Below are 21,216 nucleotides of genomic sequence, written 5' to 3'. Positions count from 1 at the left end.
AAGGAACACCCATTCAGAGCCTGCCCCACATGTGGCCCATACATATACAGCCACCCAATTAGGCACGATGGATGAAGCAAAGAAGTGCAGGCCGACAGTTACCATATGTATATCTCTCCTGAGAGACACAGCCAGAATACAGCAAATACATAGGCAAATGTCAGCAGCTAACCACTGGACTGAGATCGGGACCCCTGTTGAAGGAATCAGAGAAAGGTCTCGAACAGCTTGAAGGGGCTTGAGACCTCATATGAACAACAATGCCAAGCAACCAGAGCTTCCAGGGACTAAGTAACTACCCAAAGACTATACATAGACTGACCCTGGACTCCAACCTCATAGGTAGCAATGAATAGCCTAGTAAGAGCACCAGTGGAAGGGGAAGCCCTTGGTCCTGCCAAGACTGAACCCCCAGTGAACGTGATTGTTGGGGCGAGGGTGGTAATGGGGGGAGGATGGGAAGGGGAACAAGAATATAGAAGGGGAGGGGGAGGGATTAGGGGAATGTTGGCCTGGAAACCAAGAAAGGGAATAACAATCGAAATGTAAATAAGAAATACGCAAGTTGATATAGATAAAAAAAGTTAAAAAAAAAAAAGAATCAATACAGTGATGGAGGGAAGAATGCAAGGATTCAGACATTCTGTGGAGGGAACTTCCTCTCCAGTAAGGTTCATAAAAAGGAGCAAACTGAGATCTGCAAGAGGAGTGAGTCATCAGGGGCTGTTTGCTTCCCACCCCATGAGTAAGTTTTTGCTGGGTGGCCACTGTAGATCCCCACTTGCTTCCCTCCCTTTGGCCTGAGATGTCAGGGCAGTACAGGGAACTGAAGGAACATGTCACAACTCCTCATTTCCAGAATCATCATCATTATAACAGTCGGCATCTTCTTCTTCCTCGTCTTCGTTATCAATGTCGTTATCATACAGGTTGTCATAAAGCAAATCTGAGCTGTTGTCATTGGAAGGCACTTTAGTTTTGATGCAGTATTCTGCCAGGGTTGTGGGGACCTTCACTCCATCCTTTTCTGCTTCAGCTTTCATGGCTGAGACCTGTTTCCTGGACAGAGGACAACATAGGAACATTTGTAGAGGTCTGTCTATCTAGAGAGGGTCTCAGGCTAACCCACGTGGCTTTGCCTCTATAATCCTCCAGCCCTTGGATGGGAGTGCTGGATTATTAGGGAAAGCCAGCACACTTGTATTAGGTGAGTCTTATAACTGTGCATAACCAAGACTCCCTGTCACTCACATGTCTCAGGCCACACAGAGCAGACATCTTGCATCACGCCAAGGCTCTCAACCATCAGGCACCTTCGTGTCATGGAGAGTCTTTGCCCTAACACTTCAGCCTTGTTTGCAGCAAGGTCTCCTTCGTTTGCTGCTGCAGAGATCAGGCTAGCTCGAGAGCATTTCAAAGCTCTGTCCTCTGCCTCCCATCTCCTGCTAAGGGTTGGGGATTGTGGACGCATGTGCACTACTGGCTCTATATGCGGGTTCTGAACTCCTGCACACATGAGCCAGAGGCCCAGCATGCTTAGTGCCTTGCATTCATGCAGCTGATTACTAGGCCAGACTTTCCCCTCACCCTCTAGGTTCCCCCAGTCACTGAGTCTCCCTGTGTCTGGAGTGGCAGGGCCGAATGCTAGGTAAGAGGTCCTGCATCAGAGCCATGCCCTGCATCTGTGAAATGTGCAGTGCTGTGGGCACCACCTGACCTTCACCCTTTTCCTGCTGGGTTCTGTTTTCCATTGTCCTGTGAGGGCTTGGCAGGTAACAGCTCTGCCACAAAATGCTGCCTGCCTAAGTGTAAATAGCTTCTCGCCTAAAGTACAAAAACAGCCATTGAGACTGGGGAGGCATGGCTACTGGAGAAACTGAAAAGAACACCACTTTCTAGAAGCTTCAATTTGTTGCCAGGCCTTGCACATGGATGTTCTTGTAGCTCCTACAGGCCTTTACAATTTACACTAAATACCTTCGATTCTTGATATGACTCACTCACCCCAGTGGCTGACCACTAAACACAAGCAGGGCACAGGGATGGACACTGTAATCCCACTACTTGGGAGGCAGAGGCCAGATCTCTGTGTTCAAGGCCAGGCTGGTTTAAACTGCCTCGCACCCATGCATGTACACACACACACACACACACACACACACACACACACACAGAGAGAGAGAGAGAGAGAGAGAGAGAGAGAGAGAGAGAGAGAGATACACACACAACCAAAACAAGCCCAGAAGTTCTATACTCCTGTCCAGTGAGTTCTCTTTACTTATTTTTTTTTTTACTGTGCTTTGTTTCTGTTTTGGGTTCTCTTTCAATAGCTAAATTCATCAGGTTACTACTCCATAAATACAACTGAGAATTGTTCTAAAGTACGCAGAATATTGAAGTTTGAACTTAACCCCTTAGATCCAGAATGCCTTACCTAATGATCTCAGCGTACTCCTTGTCCTTTCCTTTGCTGTCCCTCCATTTCCTGAACATGACTGAAGCATCCACATTGGCTGGGGAAAAGGTGTTGGGCTCATTAAGCAGGGAGATTACACTCAGCACGATAGTCGTGAGAAGGAAAGAAGAACCCACAGTGAAGCTCCACGTCCATCATATCCACAAGCACAGTTTTTAAGAAACTACAGTTTTAAAGTTTTTCCCCTTAAAAAATTTCTGATGCAAATTTGAGGTCATAATATTTGATGACTTATGAAAAGTGGATTATGCAATTTTGTTTTCAGGGGCCAGTGAGATGGCCCAGCAGGTAAAGGAACTTGCCACCAAGCCTGCTGCTCTGCGTGGATCATTGAGTGAAAAGGACAGAGGACGAGAATGCCCCACAAGCTGATTTATACTCCACGCCACAACATGCAAATATAAATACACACAGTAAATGTCATTTCTTTTCTTAGGACCAGAAGCCACTTCAACCACCAGAACTCCAGGTAGGCCACCCACACAGGACTACTCTGTGTCCCCAGAACCTCCCTGCTGGATCAGAGGCTCGAGAACTCAGCCCTGAACTCTAGTGGAGACCCCCCAGTTCAAAGCAGGCCACAAATAACAGAAACCAAGAAACAAAATACCCATCCAACAAAGACAAACTCAGAAATCAAATGCTGTGCTCTAACTGGACGTCTGCATAGAAGAATGCATATGGGTCCATAGCTACCACCCTGCACAGACCAAAATCTAAGTAGATCAAAGACCTCAGCATGAAGCCAAACACACTGAACCTGACAGAGGGGACAGTGGGGAGAGCCTTTGGAGACAACTTCCTCAACACAGCACCAATAGCATGGGTGCTGAGATCGACAATTAGTAAATGTGACCTCATGAATCTGAAATTTTTCTGTAAGAAAAGGGACACTTTCAATAGGACAAGACGGCAGCCTACAGGAATAGAAAAGATTTTCACTAACTCCACATCCAACAGCGGGCCAATATCCAAAATTATATAAAGAACTCAAGAAACTGGACATCAACAAACCATATAATCCAACTCTGGGACACAGAGGTAAGCAGGATTCTCAATAGAAGAATCCCAAATGGCTGAGACACACCTAAAGAAATGTTCCAGCATCTCAGCCATCGGAGAGATGCAAATCAAAATGGCCCTGAGAGTTCACCTCACACCTGTCAGAATGGCCGAGATCAAAACTACAAGGGATGGATGGCTCAGGCTGGTGAAGATGAGGAGCAAGGGGAGCGCTCCTCCATTGCTGGGGGGAGTGTAAACATGTATGACAGTTCCTCAGAAACTGGGACTAGATCTACCTCAGGACCCAGCTATACCACTCTTGGGGATCCATCCTTCCAAAAGGACACATGCTCAACTATGTTCACAGCTTTATTCATAATAGCCAGAAGTGGGAAACAACCCAGATGTCCCTGAATTGAGGAATAAATAAAGAAAATGTGATACCTTTATATAATGGAGTATTACTCAGCTGTTAAGAAAATGATATCATGGAATTTGCAGGCAAATGAATGGAACTAGAAAAGATAATCCCAAGTGGGGTAACCCAGACCCAGAAAGACATCGTGGAACGTACTCGTCAGGAAGTGCATATGAGCTGTCAAGGGCAAATATGCTAACGTCCACAGACCCAGGAGGCTGGCTACATAACAAGTAGGGCTCTCCCTAGGAAGGGAAATAGGAAGGGAGTAGATTCTGCTGAGGAGGGAAATAGAGGGATCAGGGCACGGTGGGGGACACAGAGAGCACAAGGAGAGACTGCAGGAACTGGAGAGCATTTATGGGGTGATGTGGCAACCTAGTGTAGTGCAAGCTCCCCGGAACCCACAAGGATGACTTTAGGGAGGACTCCTAGTAACAGAGGATACGGAGCCTGAACAGACCGTCTTCTGTAACCAAGTGGTGGGCCTAGGACACCAACCCAGCCACAAGACCTTCCACCTACAATCTGTTCTTCCTGCAGATGCACCTGGGTAAAGGTGGCACAGAACTGGTGGGAGTGGCCAACCAATGACTGGTCTTCTTTGAGGCCCACCCCACAAGAGGAAGCCTATGCCTGACACTAACTGGACAGCCCAGAGACCTATGATGGGAAAACAAAACAAAAAACAAATGATTCCTAATGATGCCTCACCTACTTGTCATCAAAGAGGCTTCTTGGCAGCAGAGGGGACTGATACAGAGGCTCACGGCCAGACACTAAGGGGAGTGCTAGTCCAGGCTGGAGGTCTCCATCAGGCTCCTCCCTCACGAACCCCATAGAAATGGGGGAGAAGGAAATATGGGAGCCAGATGGGTCAAGGACACCAGGAGAACACAGCCCACAGAAACATACATAGAGGCTCAGAGAGGGAAGTGACAATTACAGTCTGCGTGGGTATGTGCCAGGTTGTCTGTATGTTATGGTTGTGTAGCTCAGTGTTCTTGTGGGTCTCATCTCTGACTCTCTTGCCTGCTCCTGGACTGTGATCCTCCCACTGGGCTGCAAGGAGGGTTTGTGCCTGGTCTCAGCCGATATACTTGGGAGGTCTGGTCTTACTCTGAGGAGAGAGGTGTCTGTGTGTGTGTGTATGTGTGTGTGTGTGTGTGTGTGTGTGTGTGTATGTGAGAGAGAGAGAGAGAGAGACAGAGACAGAGACAGAGACAGAGAGACCGAGACAGAGAGAGGGTTGTGTGTGCGTGTGTGAGAGAGAGAGAGAGAGACAGAGAGAGACAGAGACAGAGAGAGGGGTGTGTTTGTGTGTGTATGAGAGAGAGAGAGACAGAGAGAGGGGTTTGTGTGTGTGTGTGTGAGAGAGAGAGAGGAACAGAGACAGAGAGACAGAGTGACAGAGAGACAGAGAGAGGGGTGTGTGTATGTGTGTGTGTGTGTGAGAGAGAGAGACAGAGACAGAGACAGAGACAGAGAGAGACAGAGAGCGAGAATAAATTAAAAAAAGAAATTCTCAAATATGTTTTGGGGATAGAGAGAGGACTCAGTGGCTAAGAGCAAGTACTATTGTTCTAGACCCAAATCTGCTATGTAGCACCCAACACACACAACCCTACATCAGGCACTCACACAGTCGCTAACTCCAGCTCCTAAGGATCTGAAACCTCTGGTCTTTTTGGTCACATGCATATACCCACAGACAGATACACAAATGCATAATTAAAAATCAAATAGATTTTTTAAAAAACCTGTTTTCCAGCAACCATCTGGCTAAGCCACCTAGCAGGCAGGGAGGAGGCGATGTGTGCAATCTCAGCACACCTGAGGTGCAGGAGCCAGAGCGAGAGCCTGGCTCTCACAGAAACCAAGGGAGTCACAAGGGAGAGAGGGAATGGCATGTCTGCTTTGAGGCCAGCCTGGTCTACACAGCAAGTTCTTAGCCAGTCAAGGCCATATAGTGAGATCTTGTTTCTAAATAAATATTTAAATACATAAGTAAGCGAGTGAACTAAAGAAATAAACAGAAAACAGCCTGGCCTTGTGTTTCCCTCCCCAGGCCATACCCACCCACCCCGAAGAGCATTGAGAAAGCAAAAAGAGCTCGTTCTTAAAAACCTGAGCGTAACCCAGGGATTGGTGGATGGGGTTTACAGGTTTAGTATAATCTGTCAGAGGTAAACTCCACACAGTGCTGCTGTCACTGACATCAGCTCTATATTCTACCCTGACTCTGCTAATTAGAAGGATCTTTGAAAAGGCAGACAGTAATACCAAAAGATAACCCAGTTAATACTGTCCTTATTGTATATTTCAACATGGAAAAGATATTTAGAGAGGACATCAGGGAAAGTAATCCAGTTCTTTTTTTTTTTTTTTTTTTTTTTTTTTTTCCGAGCTGGGGACCGAACCCAGGGCCTTGCGCTTGCTAGGCAAGCGCTCTACCGCTGAGCTAAATCCCCAACCCCCAAGTAATCCAGTTCTAACTGGAAGCAACACATGGTAAAAAAAGTAGTTTCAATGGTTGACATATTGGGTCTTTCTCTTTATGCTGCTAAAGCAACTGTGACATTTTAATGGTGTCGGCTGAGCAGTGCTGGGATGCTGTTGCTGATGTTCCCAGGACATAATGCAAAAACAAGGATTCCCTGGTGAACTGCACAAAAGTGCAAAGTCTAAAAACTAAGACTGAAAGGCCAGCCTGGTCTACATAGTAAGTTCTAGGATAGCCAGAGCTATGTAGAAAGACCCTGTCTCAGAAACATCAGCAGCAGCAACCACAAAAGCCCCCTAAGATTGGGGAGGCATGCCTCTGGAGATCAAACAGCTCTCACGAAAGACAGGTAAGCAAAAAAGTAACTTAAAAATTTTGCATGAGTGTATGAAGTGTTGTGTGCATGTGTGTGCACACACGTCACATAGGTATAAAGGTGTCTATGTGAAACCAGTCTTCTCCTTCCAAAGTTGACATGAGCTACACAGACATAGCAACCTGAACAAACTACCCTGTCTCTCCAAAAACAAAACAAAACCCCTTCACTGTGCCCATTTTGCTGACAAATGCTTGCAGCAGACCCTGGATCTCTCCCTTTCAACAGGTTGTAGAAGACCAGACAAGAAACTCATACCCGCATCTGTGGCTGCTGGACTGGGTCCCCCCATTCACACCTACCAAGACCACTTTTCCACCCTTTAGGAAAAGGAGAGATGACAGGTACTTCTGGAGAGGACCTCAGAGAAAGCAGCTGTCAGGTCAGGCCATGGCAAGAACTAGAGTCGGTTTCTGGCCGTTTCCCACAAACAGGAGACAAAGGACCATTCACCAGCATTGTCCTCATGGGGTTCCTGGACTTCAGTCCTTCAGAGATGGCAAAACCATCAAACTTCAGTAGATAACAACTGGATTTTTTTTCTTGTTTATTGCTCTACTCAATTCCCACAACCGTATGGACTCCAGCTCTTAAAGGGTTCCACATACTCTTTAGGTGACAAAAACCCACCCACTCACATGCGAACAGTCACAGATGTGAGCACAACTAGACCGGATTCAGAGTTTACTGACAGTGCCTCGGTCAGGCAGGCTGCTAAATGCTGACAGTTCAGCAGCAGTGCTGATTGGAAGATCACCTGTCCATCTGACTGTCTTTCACAGGTGGCATCATTAAACCTGCTGAACATTTGGGAGGCAGAGGCAGCAAATACATGGCAAAGCAGTCTGCAGAACAAATGCTTGGCCAGCCAGAGCTACACAGGGGACATAGCACTTCCACAAGTAACCCTCAAACAAATCTAGCAATTTAGCATCTTTAGAAAGAACCTCCAGGGCTGGAGAGATGGCTCAGTGGTTAAGAGCACTGACTGCTCTTCCAGAGGTCCTGAGTTGAAATCCCAGCAACCCACATGGTGGCTCACAACTATCTGTAATGAGATCTGATGCCCTCTTCTGGTGAGTCTGAAGTACAGCTATAATGTACTCATACATAAAATAAATCTTTAAAAAACCTTTAAAAGAGAGAACCTCCAAAGCGTGCTGGTGCGTGCCTGTATTCCCAGCATGCAGGAGATGGAGGCCCCGAGATCAAGGTCAGCTAGGCTAACAGTAAATCCCTGGGTTTATTTTAAACAAACAAAACAAACAACAACAAAATGAAACCTTTGTCTCAACAAATAACAGAAACAAAAAAAAAAAAAAAAGAGAGAGAGAAAGATTCGCCATTGTTGCGAATCATGAGTGGACACGTTCCTGACTTGGCTCCCAAAGACCACCAGATAGTGCCAAGCAGACAAGGCGGTTTCAGACTGAAGTAACAACCAACATCATGCAGCACAGAGACACAAGACCCAAGAGAGTAACCAGCTCTAAAGCAAAGGGACAAAGGCCGCAAGCACCCTAGGGCGTGACTCCAGAGCCGCCCAACAACAAAACAGCCTGGTGAGAGCAGAACACACCTCCCTGTTAGGATAAAGAGCTCTCCTCCCCTCTCTCCCTTCTCTCCAGAGAGGATCTTACTGTAGTCTTATCTTCATTGTGTAGACTGGGCTGGCCTTGAACTCACAATCTACAATCTCTACCTCTTGAGGGCTACGATTAAAAGTTTGTGCCACCACAAGTAACCGAGGAAAAATAGTGTGACTTCCTGGTAAACAGGAGGAATAGAGCAGCATCCAGGAAGGGATGTAATGATTAAAAATCTCGTTCCAGGCTTTCTATCAGGGCAGAGGCTTATTCCCCAAAGTAAAGAATCAGAGACATGGAGTCAACACTCAGCCTCTAAAAAGAAGCACCACCAATACAGGGAGACCACTTCCTCAAAGCTAGGGTGTGCACCAGCCCTGCCTGAGTAATAAGCACCACACTCACACTTCAAGGGATAACCAGGATGGGGGTGTGTGACCAACTTTAAATGAACTCTTAAAGACTTATCCTAAGGATACCTCAAACTCCACAGGACCAGACTGGAAATGTAACAGCGACCTACAGTGTTCATCCCTACACTAGGTGTGGGAAACTCACAACAGAAGCAGGCATGGCCGCATCGCTGTAATCCCAGCGCTGGGGGGCAGAGGCAGGTGGATGTGTGTGAGTTCAGGGCCATCTGGTTTATAGCATCACTTCTGCTGGGGAGTCCCTGCAGGTATCACAGCTGGTGGAAACTGAACCTCAAAGAGATGAGGATGAAAACTCACTACAACCTTACTTAGTCAGTGATGCTGGACCAAAACTTCCACAAAGTCTGATCCTGTGGCTTAATCTTCTTACACAGTTGAACACAGTAAAACCTGATGTAAACCAGGGGTTGGGGTGTGGTCTCCACATGACAAGTCTCACAGCAAAGCCTTGGGGACAGCTACATAAAAACTCCTTTACGGATGCACGACCTCGGCAGAGCACCTGAGACCTTCACTCTGAGGATCAAGGCTACCGACTGGGAACAGGACACGGGGCCCAGAGAGGATTCGTAATAACCATAGGGTGGATTCTCATGATGGAGAACGCAGGGTACTTGGGTTTCTTTCGTAAGGATGAGTCCTCCTCACTGAAGGCAAAGCCCAGGATTAGAGCCGAACACACTCTGAGGATTTGGGTGGAGGCTGGCTCCTAACAGGATAGCAGGGGCCTCTGTTTCTCTCACTCCAGGATTCTGGGTAACCAGCCATCGTCCTTCTGTCCTCTGAGGAAAGCAGGCCTGTGCGCTCCACCGGCCTGGTTCCTGCAACGCTTCCTTTAAGCTTTGCCTCCTAACTACCCTTGCACTGGGGCCAAGGAGAACAAAGTGATGCTGCCCTGGTGAGGACAACAGCTGCTAAGTGACTAAGGGGTGTGCAACACACAGTCAGAACACAAGCGGGGAGCACAATTTCAAACTTGTAAGCTGTTTGTTGCTAGACTTTCTCAATCCTTTCAGACCACAGCTGACCATGGGAAACAAAGTACACTGTCTGCTCACCTGCAGCTCACAGTAGCCTGGGAAGCAGAACAGGGCCCTCTCAGGCTGCCTCCTAGACACTTGATGACCTTAGAGTGGAATAAATGAAACTTTCCCTACTTAGTCTGTTACCATAGTCCCTATTCAAAGCCTTTGCTATACAGGGTTCTTCTCAAAGCAAAGAAGTAGAATGCATTTAAACAAAATGTTTAAAATATTTTTCATGTACTCAGCATTCAGATTAGATGTGCCATGTGGAGTGGACTGGGGCGACGCACGCATGCAGCTGGCAGCTATTCTGCCCTCTGGCAGGGGAAGCAAATCGTCATCTCCCACCTGACAGCACACAGGGCCCCAGGCAGCTCCCTGACAGGTGCTGTGGAGCCGCTTTGCTTCCTCACTGACTCACGACTTTCAGCACCAGGGGAGCATAACAGAGACTGCACCTCACAGAAGCAACAAGTCTTTACCTTCTCTTTGTCTGCACCCCACCCCCCTAAGACAAGCTCTTCCTGTGTGGTGCTGGCTGCACATGTATTATGTAGAACAAGTTGGCCTCAAACTCACCGAGATCCTCCTGCCTCTACCTCCAGAATGCTGGGGTTAAAGGTGTGTACCACGACACTGTCCATGAAGTATATTTCTTACTACATCAAAACCATAACTAGTTGGGCTGCCTAAGCTCCTCAGAATCACCCAGGTGGGGTTGGGAAGTTGGATGGAGAAAAGGAGCCTGCTACCTGATGAACAGAATTGGTTCTTGATGGAAAGAGAGAACTGATTTCCATAGCTCTGGCCTCGGACCTCAGCACCTGAGGTCGGTCGGTCTGTCTGTCTGTCTGTCTGTCTCTCTCTCTCTCTCTCTCCCTCCCTTTATATATACATAACACAATTTAAACACAAAAGTTAAGGGATCTAATAAGGAGTAAATTCTAATGTACGAAGAAGAAGCAGGGGCTAGACAGATGGCTCAGTGGTTAAGAGCACTGATTGCTCTTCCAGAGATCCTGAGTTCAAATCCCAGCAACCACGTGTTGCCTCACAACCATCTGTAATGAGATCTGATGCCCTCTTCTGGTGTGTCTGAAGTATAGTTACAGTGTACTTATATATAATAAATAAATAAATCTAAAAAACAAAATAAATAAATAAATAAAAAAGAAGCAGATGAGGAAAATCAGAGTCCCAACCAGCACTGCTCAGGGAGTCAATACTTCAGACTGATGCAGGTGCATGTGTCAGTCAACTAGGAACTGCACACATTCCAGAATCAGGTGCTCCCCTATCCCAACTCCATCTTCAGTTACCGTCACTACAGGCCGATGTGATGAGTCCACTGCCAACACTGTGCACATCCTCCATACGCCCATGCCCCATGCCCTCCTATAAACCTGAGCCGTCACAGCTGCTCTCTCTCTTATCCCCACTCAAAGGCCATCACCTTTCACATCCCCCAACTCTCCAATAAATCTGTTGTGTGAGGTCTGTTGCATGATGTGAATTCTACAGTATTCCTTAGCATGCTGGTCACCAGGATACACTTTTACCTTAAAAGCCGTCCAACACACCCTCATGCAATAGCAAGAGAGAAAGTCACAAACGCAGGAAAGATTCTGTTCACTGATTCAAACAGAATGAGACACACCACATATACGCCCAAACGAAGTTTCAAGGAGCAGATGTCTGTACTCCCTGTGTATTTGGGAGGTTGAGGTAAGAGATTTACTTGAGTCCAGGAATTTGAGGCTGGTCTCAAAAAATAGCCAGGTTAGTGGTGGAACACACTTTTAATCCCAGCACTGAGGTGGCAGAGGCAGGTGGGATCTCTGAGTTCCAGGACAGCCACAGGGCTACAGAGAGAAAGAAACCCTGTCTCAAAAAATGAGCCCACCAACTAACCAACAAATAAATGAAAGCAAAACACAACACAGTTCACTCCATAGAACATCTTACCTCACATTCTGAGGAGGATTCCACCTTTCAGAGGGCAGCTCTCCACTCTGTGGGTCATCTACAGGCGGATGAAGGATTGAAATGCATACATCTCCATTCTACAAGACAATGATACAATGTTCAGTAAAATGTAAGAGACTGATACAAGCAAGGTGCAACCCCACACATCTGCAACCCAGGCGGAGGCAGAGGCCCAGCTGGGCTACTATACAGTCTCTCTCTCTCTCTCTCTCTCTCTCTCTCTCTCTCTCTCTCTCTCTCTCTCTCACACACACACACACACACACACACACACACACGTGTGATTTAACCTCATGCCTTGGTAGATATGAGAGTTTGAGGCCAGCCTGGGCTATACAGCAAATTCCAAACCAGCTAGGGCTACAGGTAAGAATCTGACTCTAATAAAACAGAACCAAAAACCCAAAAATGTGATGAAGTTTTTTATTAAAATTTCTCCATGCTCAATTTCTAAGTTGAAGAAGAATTAAATATTATAAAATTTTATTTGGACCGGGTATGGTGGCACATGTCAGCACTCAAGGAGACAAGAGGCAGGATGGTCACTCAAAGTTTGAGACAGCCTGATCTATATACATATTATGTTCCAGGCCACCTAGGGCTATTATTCCTCAAGCAGAACAAAACATATGGGGTAGTCTCCAAGATAGATGTCTGTCCTGTCTGTAGCATCATCTTTCTGAAACAAACAGAACAAGCAAGCAAGCATGGTACCTGCTAAGTACACGGTTACCAACTGACCGCTGTGCTATACGATCTGCATAATGCATAAGCACTGTAAGAGCGGATCTATCAAGCACAGTCAATACGTCAAACACACAGCCACAGGGAGGTATCTAAATAAACATATACTCAATAGAAAACAGGTCAGTAAAACAGTCATTTGTTTCTTTTCTCCCCCTACCTTCCCTTTTCCTGTTGTTTTTCAAGACAGGTTTCTCTGTGTAGCCAAGGCTGTTCTGGAACTCTGTAGACCAGGCTGAGCTCAAACTCAAGAGACCCACCTGCCTCTGCCACCCGAGTGCTGTGATTACAGGCGTGGCCACCACTGCCCGGCGAGTTATTTGTTTTTTAAATCTCAAGGATGGAGATAAGAGTTAAAAGTTTTCGAACTGATAATATATATATATATATATATATATATAATGTGAGGTATAAAAATTATTATGTATAATCAAATTAAAATACATGCAGACGGCTAGACGGCTAGACGGTGGTAGCATAAGCTTTTTATTCTAGCACTTGCAGAGGCAGGGGGATCTCTGAGATCGAGGACAGCCAGGGATACACAGAGAAAGCCTGTGTAGAAAAACTAAACAAACTACTTCTTTGTATGTGTGAGTAGCCCCTGTGAGGGAGTCAGTGGTGACCACCATGTCATTTCCTCTCTGCCTTATTTTTTTGAGCACTAAGATAGTCAACTACACGGCTTAGCTAGGAATCCTCCTGCCTCTGCCTACACCTCACTGGAATTAGGTCTACACTGCACTGTCTCACTTGGCTTCTCACAGGAGCTGGGGACGGGAGCTCAGCCCTCATGTCTGCACAGTAATCACTTTCCTGAGGCATCACCCAAGTGCAAAGCACTTTAAAGTGTGTGTGTGTTTGTGTGTGTGTGTGTGTGTGTGTGTGTGTGTGTTTTGAATTTCTTAAATTATATGTATGTACTGGGAGGAACAGAGGGAGGGAAAACTGTAGTTGGGATGCACTGTATGAGAGGGAAAATGTCTCTTTGTATGAAAATGTCTGTCAATCAGCTGGTCTTACTATTGCTGTGATGGAACACCGTGACCAGAAGCAACTGGAAAGGGCTTATTTGACTTACACTTCCTCAGCACTGTTGGAGGAAGTCAGGACAGGAACTCAAAGGAGGCAGGAGCTGGTGCTGAGGCATGGAGTGGTGCTTCTTAACTGGTTTGTTCCTCATGGCTTGCTTGGCCTGCTTTCTTATGGAACCCAGGAGCACCAGTCACCCCCAACACGGCGAATGGGCCTTTCCCATCAAGGGTGCCCTGCACACCAGGCCCAGCCTGACTGCCGCTCTGGGGCCACTGCATGTCCCCATGTCAGCCTCTGGGAGCTGAGCAGAGATGAGACAGTAGAAGGCTGGCTAGACAGTGACGTGCAGAGGGGCTCCTAGTGGCAAAAGCTTCTGGAGGGCGTTCTCTTCCCAGGCAGTGTTACAGCTCTTGTGTGACAGATGCTCTCAGACAATGGAGTAATTCTCACACATCTTTATTGCTATTGGCTTGGTCTGAAATGTTTAGGGATGCCTCGTCTCTATGTGGAGGCACTGACCCTCCATGACTGATGGCCACAATTCTCTCCATGGTAGGCTGTGGCTATGAGACCAGGGCCTGGTGACAGGAGCAGGCGAAGCTCCTAATGTTTGTCCCTCGTGGGTCCCTGGGTCTTCAAGCCCACCTCGATCTTACTAGGCTTCCTCTCACAGTCCACTGTCCTGCAGTGTCCAGCAATCAAATCTTTAAGACAAAAAATAACATGGAGAAATGGCTTTGATATAGGACCTAAGTTCAGTTCCCAGCACCCGCATCATGCAGCTCACAACCACCTGTAGCTCCAGTAGGTCTGATCTCATTGTCTTCTGCAGACCTGCACACACAGGTGTACAAACGTACACACACACAAACACACACACAAAGGTGTACACACAAACACACACAGGTGTACACACAAACACACAGGTGTATACACGCACACACACACAGCTGTACACACGCACACACAAACACATAGGTGTATATACGCACACACAGGTCTTCACACGTACACACAAACAGGTGTACAAACTCACACACACAGATGTACACAGACACAGGTATACACACGTGTACACACACACACGCACGCACACACACAGGATTACACACAGGTGTAGACATGTGTACACACACAGATGTACACACACACTCTCATACACACAGGTGTACACACACAAGTGTACACATGTACACACACGTGTACATACTCACAGGTGTACACACACAACTGTACACATGTACACACATGTGTACATACTCACAGGTGTACACACACAACTGTACACACACACTTGCACACACAGGTGTACACACACACACAGGTGTACACACACACAGAGTAAATTTTTTTTAAATTTCATTTTACTTTTATGTGTTCTGCCTTCATGAACATCTGTTTACCACATGAGTATAATGCCCATAGAAGCTATAAAAGGGTGTAGAAGTCACATACAGCTGGCTGTGAGCTAGTGTGTGGGTGCTGGGAACTGAATTCAGGTCATCCAGAAGAGCAGTGCATGCTCTTAACTGCTGAATGTCTTCCCAGCTCCAGAAATTACAAACAAGCAAATAACCAGACCACCTGCTGTATCTGGTTGAAAGCCTGAGGCTGAGGCAGTTCTAAGTTCTCCTAAGGAAACTACTCTGCTGCTTTGTTAAGAGGACATACTGCCTGTCAGGCTGCCTCCCAGGTAACCATAGTTATGCCCCAGACTGATGCTGCTGTCAGCTTTGGTCAGAAAAGCTCCCTTCTGCAGTAGGCTCATAACTTGTCGCCTCAGTCACAAACAGGGCATCTACATACCCCTCCTCAAGTGCTCAGCAACCACAGGTCAGCAAGGCGGTAAGCAGTCTTGGGAGCCTGGAGCTGACTACTGCACATGACACGCAGGTGTTCTCGTGCACTCACAGCAGCTGTGAATACTTTCATGTGCCCTACAGGAAAACACCTGCCAACATCCTGTCACTCAAAGGGCAGAAACTCAACAAGCTCCACCCTTCCTTGAGCTTATAGTTAATGGCTGTTAGGGAGGAAGAGTTTCTTCAATGCTAAAATCCTGGTGCCACTAGTAAGGTGCCCAGGCACTGTCAGCAACCACATGCAACCCATTTACCAAAACAAAAACAAGGCAGCAACAATAGCAAGAAAAAGTGGACAGGGTAGAAAGAGGAGCAGCTGGAAGGAGGAAAAGAATGAGAGAACCAAAGTGGGACAAGAGGGAGTAATGGAAGGAATATGATAAAAAATTATATCCATGTATGAAATGTATGAAACCCATTCTGTATAGTTAATACTTTTTTGTTTTTTTGTTTTGTTTTGTATTGTTTTTTAAGACAGGGTCTCTTTCTGTCCTCAAACTCACAAACCTACTCTTTGGTTGGTTGGTTGGTTTTTTCGAGACAGGATTTCTATCCTGGACTCAATTTGTGGACCAGGCTGACCTAAAACTCACCTGCCTCTGCCTCCCTAGTGGGTGCTAGGATTAAAAGTGTGCATCATTACCCCCAGCCACAAAACTACTTTTGTAGAAGCAAGAACGTATCCCTTTAAAAAAAATTTAGGGCTAGAGAGATGGCTCAGCAGTTAAGAGCACTGACTGCTCTTCTGGAGGTCCTGAGTTCAAATCCCAGCACCCACATGGTGGCTCACAACCATCTGTAAAGGGATCCAATGCCCTCTTCTGGTGTGTCTGAAGACAGCACAGTGTACTCACATACATAAAATAAGTAGATCTTTAAAAAAATTCTTTAGATGAATTTTACTTACTAAACTTTGGTCTTATCATCATGCCTTGGCTAGCTAGGAGTTCTATATACACTAGACTGGAACTGAACTCCTTGAGATCCATTCATCTCTGCCTACTGAGTGCTGGGATTAAAATTCTATGTTACAATGGCGGGCTAGAGTAACTGGGTTGGACATGGAGGCACACATTTGCAATCCTAACACTTGAAAAGCAGAAGCAGGTGAATGGCTCTAAGTTCATGCCAGCCTAGTTTACACAGTGAGATACAGATCTGTCTGCTATCACTACAGTAAACTGTTTCAAGTAAACTCAAAAAAGCAAACAAAAAGTCAGAAAAGTCTGGGAACTGCTGGGCTGGAAGTAGAAATCAGTATTAATGTGCCCCAGCACCACAAAAACCACACTCCAGTGGTGCTTGTACATTCACAGGACTATGAATTAACGTTTTTAGAAGCTTTCAAGTTCTATCACACCAGTTTAAAATACTCTGCTTGGTGTTTTCCCCACTCCTTACCTCCCCAGATTTCTCACTACCATCTTGCTCTTCTGTTGAATACCTGGACCTTAAATACAAATGTAACCATACAATATGCAAGCCTTTCTCTGACTTCTTTCACTTTCCTGCATGTTTCAGTTGCCTCTCCTTTGTGACCCCCTGCGTGGATGTGGTGAGCTGGTGCTGTGGGGACACTGGTGTGCGCAGTGCTGAGCTCTACACTTGTGTGCTCGCCTACAGCGTGTGCTTCTTCTCCCTTACAGCAGAACTGTGGGTTAGATGTGAGACCCATGTTTACCTTTGTCTAAGAGCACGTCCACTGTCCTGTGCGTTACCGGCAGTGTGTGGCATCTGCAGTCCTTGTTCCTCAGATGCAGCTAGCCTAGGCTGGTGTGATGTGTCCTTCAGTTCATTCAATAATTGTCAGGTTCTCCTTGTATTTTCCTACAGGTTGTTGCCCAGTCGGGCCTAATCCTCTTACCTCAGCCTGAGTATACATTTGTGGCTAACTTTGGCTACTTTTCAACTAGGTTAATCTTCTTACTACTGAGTTTTTTGAAATTCCTTAAAGAACTTTACAGACTGAGCTGGCCTCAACTGCAGGAGCCCTCTTGCCTCTGCCTCTAGAGTTTATTTCTGAGCAGCTTTTGAACATTTTTATCATCTGTTGTTGTTGTTCATGGAAATGCAACTATTAATAAGTGTGCTACTTCCCACTTGTGCTAATCTTAACAGGGAGGAGGTCAACTGCTCTGTGGACAAGGATTGACTAATGTGGATGTTGGAGGGGAAGGGGAATCACCCCTGGACAGGTTGTTAAGAAGGCTAGCTGAGCAGGCCCTGAGATATAAGCCAGAAAGACTTTCCCCATGACCTCTGCATCAATCAGTTCCTGCCTTGGCTTCCCTCTCTGGACAGTGACCCAGAAGATGCAAGCCAAATAAACCTTCTCATAGGAATCTGTGGTGGTTTATCACAACAGAAGCCATAGAAAGTACACCACTCAACGAGTGTGGTGTCATGACCGGGCATCACAATTCCTGCCTACAATGTCAAACCTTGGGAAACTGAGGAAGGAAGAGTGTGAGTTAGAGGCCAGTGTGGGTTCCAGGCCAAAAACTCCAGTAATTACACACGTTCTCAATCCTTGGTAACAAGTTTCACACTCTACTTCTCTCTCGATGTTGATTTGGCCCTACCTCTAGATCTCATTTCTCTATAAATTTTATGGGCATCTTGCTGAGAGAGAGAGAGAGAGAGAGAGAGAGAGAGAGAGAGAGAGAGAGAGAGAGAGAGAGAGAGAGAGAGAGAAAGAGAGAGAGAAAGAGAGAGAGAGAGAGAGAGAGAGAGAGAGAGACTTACTTTGATTGGAGATTTATGGATCATTTATGCCAAATACTCTCTGCCCTCTTACAGTTGTCTTTTATTAGGAGCTCAGCTGGTGAAGCACTAGCTGTGACATCGTGAAAACCTAAATTCAGTCCCCAGTGTGCACATGAAATGCTGACTGTTGCTGGTGTGGTGAGGTGGTGCTGATGCACAACTTTAATCCCAACACTCAGAAGGCAAAAGCAGAAGACCTCTATGAGTTCAAGGCCAGCCTGGTCTCCAGGATAGTCAGGGCTACACAGAGAAATCTTCTTTTGAACAAAGAAAAGAAATATCTAAGTGTCATTTTTAGATAAAATAAAAAATAAATACATGAACAGAGTTGAGTTTCATGGCACCCCTGCAATCCCAGGGCTGATATAGAGAAAGGTGTATCCCTGGGGCTGGCTGATCAGCCACCCTTAAGCAGTTGGCAATACTCAGGCCCCATAGAAAGACCCTAATTCTAGGATCATATTCACCCCCTACACCCATTCTTCTTTTCCTAATGCTGGTTCCCTTCCTATTTCCTATAGTCCCCATTCTAATTTTATGTCTGTCCGTCTCTTGCTTGATTACTGTTTCTATTTTTAAGATTTGGATATGTATGAGAAAATTTTTGTTTTGTTTTTTGTTTTTCAAGACAAGGTTTCTTTGTATAGCCCTGGTTGTCTTGGACTCACTTTGTAGACCAGGCTGGCTCACAGAGATCTGCCTGCCTCTGCCTCGAGTGCTGGGAATTAAAGGTGTACAGCACGACAGTGGCTCAAGAAAACAAAGTGTTTGTCTTTCTGAATTGGGCCTATTTTGTTTACTCATTTCTGCTCATTTTCCTACAAATGACAGGACTTTACTTTTTTTTTTCTAGATAATATTCTGTTGTGAGTCTATAGTACATCTTCTTTTCCCCATGTATGTTTCTGCTGTCTGTCTGTTTTGGAATAGGATCTCACTACATAGTCCTGGCTGGCCTAGACCTCTACAAGTAGATCAAGTGGCCTCTATTCAGAGCTATCCCACCTCTCCCTCTGCCTCTGCCTCCGCCTTCAGAGGTGCAGTGAGATTAAATGTGTGCACCACCACGTCTGGAACTGGCACTGACCTGCTGCCTCTGCTTCTCAGTGCTAGGGCTTACACTTTGCTGTGTGTTTGAGACAGAAAGCCCTATGTGACCTGGGTACTTGGTAAGCCCAGGATAGAATCCTCTTGATTCCATCAAAATGCTCTAACAACAGAAATGTCCTACTGGGTCCAGTTTATGTGGCATTGGCAACTAATGGGCATCTAACCTGGTTGTGTACCTAACTGTTGTGAAGTTAAGGGAAGTGTAGGCAGGCAGGGATCCAAACTGTATTTAACCCTGAGTTTCCTGGGTACATAGCAAGCAACTAGCTCACATCACAGTTCCAATTTTTTGAGGAACGTCCATGTTAATTTTTACACCAACGCACATGCCCAACCAACAACCATACGAGTTACTTTTTCTCCACAACTCTGCAGCCGTGTCCTTTTCCCCTTCCTGTCTCTTTAAAAGTTTATGTGTATGGGAGTCTTGTTATATTATGTCTGGGCAGGACATGGTGGTATACATCTTTAATTCCTGTACTTGGGAGGCAGAGACAGGTGGGTCTGTATGAGTTCAAGGCCAGCCTGCTCTCTATATAGAATCCCAGGCTAGCCAAGGTGAATACTACGACCCTCTCTCAAAAAATAAAAAGTTCTGATTATGTGATAAAAATGTACATGTATGGGGCTACAGACATCTCTTGGTAGTTTAGAATGTTTGATGTGGAGCTGGAGAGATGGCGCCACAGTTAAAAGAGCACTGACTGCTCTTCCATAAATCCTGAGTTTAACCCCAGCCACCACATGGTGGCTCACAACCAACTACGATGTGAGCTGATGCCCTCTTCTGGCACACAGGGGTACATGCAGATAGAACACTTATGTAAAATGAATAAATAAATCTTTACCAAAATAAGGGAAAAAATGAATACTTAATGCCAGTTACTGTAGAAGACCTGAGTTTCTCTCACAACACACACAAAGTGCCTCACACCTCTCTGGTTTTAGGGGATCTGATGCCCTAACATGTCTGCACGATCACGATCTATAAGCATATATGCAGGCAAAACACTCACATACATAAAATAAAAATGACCCAAGGCAGAGTCTGTTTGGTCCTGGACATCCTGGTACTCTCTTGGTAGAGTAGACTGAGCTCAAACTCAGATCCACCTGACTCCTGAGTGCTGGAAACTAAAGAGATAAGAGATGCACTATTGCTCTCCAGCTATAATAAATAGAATTTAAAAATGTGTATTTGAAGGATACCATTTGTCCCTTTGAAGAAAGAAAAAAGCTTGTCTGAGCCACGAATCCCAGCCCTCAGAAGTCAGAGCCAGGCAGATCTCTGTGAGATTGAGGCCAACCTAGTCTACAAAACGAGTTCCAGGACAGCCAGGGCTACACAGAGAAACAAGGACAACAACAGTGCACAGTTCTCCGTCCATGGCGGTTCTCATGTGTATGAGTGTTTCCTGTCCGTGTGCTGGGTGTGCAGCCGGTGCTTGCGGAAGACGTAAGTGTATTGTATCTCCTGAAGCTTGAGTTACAGATGGATGCTGGGAATCAGACCAGAGGCCTCTGCAAGAGCAGTCGGTGCTCTTAGCTGCAAAGCCAGCTCTCCAGCCTTTTATGGTCCTTGTTAAAGGCCAGAGAGTAAAATGAACACAAGATAAATGTCAGCCTCCTTGGAGAGCAGAGTGAGCTACAGACCTGCAGCCCCACAGCTGAGAGTTCTCCCATCACAGGGAGCTGCACCCTCAAACCCTCAAACTGTGACTCATCTGTAGATTCTTCTGTAATGTATTTTGTTTACAGCAATATAGAAAGCAACTAGCTTGGGCAGTGATGACAATTTTTGGGGGGAAATAAAATAATAAATAGGGCGAGGAATGTAGTACACAAGTGTAAGTCAGCCACTGGGGAGCTGAAGCAGGACTGCCCTGAATG

General features: G+C 46.1%; 1 protein-coding gene across 2 annotated transcripts in view; it reads right to left on the bottom strand.

Moving 5' to 3' along the window:
- Positions 1 to 592: 592 nt before the first annotated feature.
- The window catches only part of LOC148004569 (ubiquitin-conjugating enzyme E2 R2-like), a 69,430-nt gene continuing 48,806 nt past the window's right edge, over positions 593 to 21,216 (bottom strand). The window contains exons 1-3 of one of the 2 annotated variants that reach the window (XM_087559465.1): positions 11,789 to 11,879; positions 2,435 to 2,513; positions 593 to 1,059 (exon numbers count right to left, since the gene is read on the bottom strand). In XM_087559465.1, the coding sequence (XP_087415591.1) occupies positions 840 to 1,059; positions 2,435 to 2,493 (279 nt within the window). In that variant the 5' untranslated portion in view covers positions 2,494 to 2,513; positions 11,789 to 11,879 and the 3' untranslated portion in view covers positions 593 to 839. Of the gene's footprint in view, positions 1,060 to 2,434; positions 2,514 to 11,788; positions 11,887 to 21,216 lie in introns of those variants that run through there. The other variant, XM_087559464.1, reaches the window with a different exon arrangement.

Source organism: Rattus norvegicus, chromosome 7 (assembly GCF_021556685.1).
Source record: "Rattus norvegicus strain SHRSP/BbbUtx chromosome 7, alternate assembly SHRSP_T2T, whole genome shotgun sequence".
In the NCBI taxonomy this organism is placed as follows: Eukaryota; Metazoa; Chordata; class Mammalia; order Rodentia; family Muridae; genus Rattus; species Rattus norvegicus.
This window is presented reverse-complemented; position numbering and strand designations above follow the sequence as displayed.